This window comes from Helobdella robusta, assembly GCF_000326865.2.
Source record: "Helobdella robusta unplaced genomic scaffold HELROscaffold_50, whole genome shotgun sequence".
NCBI lineage: Eukaryota > Metazoa > Annelida > Clitellata > Rhynchobdellida > Glossiphoniidae > Helobdella > Helobdella robusta.
Window position 1 is genome coordinate 987632 of NW_008705255.1, and position 3454 is coordinate 991085.

Below are 3454 nucleotides of genomic sequence, written 5' to 3' on the forward strand. Positions count from 1 at the left end.
GTACCACAACTACTGCTTCAACTACCACTGTTTCAACTACCACAACTACCACTGCTTCAACTATCACTGCTTCAACTACCACAACTACCACTGCTTCAACTACCACTGCTTCAAGTACCACAACTACCACTGCTGCTACTGCCTCTTTTGATGCTCCTTTTGATGCTTCTTTTGAAGTTTCTACGACTACTGCTGTTGCATTTCTGTTGCTGCTTCTACTACTACTACAATTACTTCTGCTGCTTCTACTACTACTACTACTACTACTACTACTTCAACTACTACTAATGCTGTTTGTCGCCACTTGGATTACTACAACTACTTCTTTTGTTACTATCAATTTGAAGACTTTGTTGTTTTTTTCTATCTTACGTTCTGTATGCTTCATTCAGGTAGAAAGTTAAAGATGAAACATTATAGAACTGGAGAGAGAGAGAGAGAGAGAGAGAGAAAGAAAGGAAGAGAGAGAGGGAGAGAGAGGGAGAGAGAGAGATGAAAGAAGTAGAGAGTGTGTGTTCAGTTACTTATAACTATTTGATTGACATGCATACAGTTGTATTTGTTTAATTATTTATTTTCATGTATTTGAGTTCGTTCAAATAGAAATTGTCTTAATAGGTTAAACGAACGAAAATACTAAAAATGATTTTTTGGCTTTTATTATTATTATTATTGTTATTACTATTATTATTATTACTATTATTATTATTATTGTTTATCGGTGTCATTTTATTTTACAAATTTTTCTCCCATAATAAAATACAATGTCATTATTGTCCGTCTCATTTATCATCATCCTCGTCATCATCATCGTCATCACCCTCGTCATCATCCTCGTCATCATCCTCGTCATCATCATCGTCATCATCATTGTCATTATCAAATAGTCTTTTTGTTAACATTATTATTTCCAAAGTCGTCGTTATCATCATCATCATTACCATCATCATAGTCGTCGTCTGCTTCATCATCATCGTCAGGATCTTTCTTGTCTTCTGCCGGAAGTCCGACATGCAAATATGGCTGCCGTTGTTGTGTTTCCGCTTGCAAATTAACCATTTCCTCTCTCATTGATTTAGTGTTTTTGGTGATGACGTTGTTGTCGTAGTTGTTGTTGTTGTTGTTGTTTTCTGACACAATATCTAAAATTATGAATTTAATTAATTATAGTTAATTATAGCTAATTATAATTAATTATGTACGTATGTTTGTATGTACGAGCCGATGGTTAAATGAATTGTTGTTGATGTTGTTTTCTGACGCAATATCTAAAATTATGAATTAAATTAATTATAGTTAATTATAGCTATTTATAATTAATTATGGTTAATTACAATTAATTATGGTTAGTTATAGTTAATATTTTGGTCCTGATGCAAAGATTTTTACTATACACGAAATCTGTAACACGACTAATAATACTATTTCTACTACTACTTCTAATTTTTAAATTACTTACAAGTACAGCTACTACTTGACCGCTTCTGTAGCGACTACTACTACTGCTGCTGTTGCTACTACTACTTCTACTACTACTACCTACTACTACTACTACTACTACTACCCTGACCCTACTACCACAACCACTACTTCTACTATCACTGCTACTACTACTACTACTACTACTACTACTACTACTACTACTACTACTACAACTCTTTATAATTGCCTAGATCTCTCAATCAAGTAAGAATGCTATAATACATGTCACTTGCACGCTCTGATGATGGCGAGGGTCATGATGATGATGATGACGATGATGAAGATGATGGCGAAGAGTGAGAGGATGATGATGATAATGATGGTGGTGATGATGATCTAGATGATGATAAACTTTGTGATAATGATATCTATGTACATGCATACAAACAAACAAACATACATACATACATACATACATACATACATACATACATACATACATACGTACATACATATATAAATATATACATACATACATGCATACATACATACATACATGCGTACATACATAAATACATACATACATACATACATACATACATACATACATACATACATAAATACATACATACATACATACATACATACATACATACATACATAAATACATACATAAATACATACATACATACATACATACATACATACATACATACATACATACATACATACATAAATACATACATAAATACATACATACATACATACATACATACATACATACATACATACATACACATACAATAAATCACTTGCCTTCCACAATAATGTAATCGTCATCATCATCGTCACCATCGCCGTCGTCGTTTTCAACATCACATTTTATCGCTAGTGTTTTTTCTATGTTTTGTTGTTGTTGTTGATGTTTCTGTTGTTGTTGTTGTTGATGATGATGTTGCAGGAATGTTAATCTAGCCAGAAAATTATTATGCTGTATTTGTAGTAGTTGTTGGGGTGTCGCCAGAAACGCCGACAAATTTTGTGGATGTTGTTGCTGGTGTTGCAAATAACTCAAATGTTGTTGTTGTTGTTGGAGTTGGAGAGGGTGATGAGGGTGGTGATGATGTTGATTGTGATACTGATGATGATGTTGTAGTTGCTGTTGAGGATGATGATGATGGTGGTGGTGGTGATGATGACGACGATCGTCATCAGTTGAAGCGAGAGAGCCGAGCTGATATGGCTGAAATAAACGAAGTTTTCGACTACCATTATTATTATTATTATTATTATTATTTATAGTAGTAGTAGTAGCAGTAGCAGTAGTAGCAGTAGTAGTAGTAGTAGTAGCAGCAGCAGCAGTAGTAGTAGCAGCAGTAGTATTTTTGCTGGTTTTATTCTCAATAATATTAACCGAATTGCCTAATTTGCTAGCGTTATTAACCGTACCGATTTCGTTTCGATATTTATTATTATTATTATCATTATTATTATTGTTATTATAATTATCATTATTATCATTATCGTTGTTGTTGTCGTTGTTGTTGTTGTTGTTAGTAGTAGTAGTAGTAGTTGTAGTAGCAGTAGTAATAGTAGTAGTAGTAGTAGTAGTAGTTGTTGTTGTAGTAGTAAAAGTAGTAGTAGTAGTGGTAGCATCATTATCATCATCGTCGTCCGTATCGTTATCATGAATATCATTGTCATCTTTGGCATCGTCATCGTCATCGTCGTCATCACCTTCATCATTATCGTAGTTAATTGGATTGCTTTTATCATATTGAATTAAATTATTGTTATTATTGTTATTATTATTGCTGTTGTTGTTGTTGTTGTTGTTGTTGTTGTTGTTGTTGCTGTTGTTGTTGTTGTTGTTGTTGTTGTTGTTGTTGTTGTTGTTGTTGTTGTTGTTGTTGTTGTTGTTGCTGTTATTAATTTTATTATTGCTATTGTTACGATGATGACCATCTTCATCATGGTCATCATCGTTATTATTATTATTATTATAACTATTACCATGACTGTTATGTGTGTA

General features: G+C 32.9%; 1 protein-coding gene across 1 annotated transcript in view; it reads left to right on the plus strand.

Annotated features, from left to right (window-relative positions):
* HELRODRAFT_178895 (hypothetical protein) overlaps positions 1-151 on the plus strand; it is a gene marked incomplete at both ends in the record, with an annotated part of 790 nt that extends 639 nt beyond the window's left edge. Inside the window, one exon of the mRNA XM_009027759.1 lies at positions 2-151. Within this exon, the coding sequence (XP_009026007.1) occupies positions 2-151 (150 nt within the window). The remainder of the gene's footprint in view (position 1) is intronic.
* Positions 152-3454: the final 3303 nt, after the last annotated feature.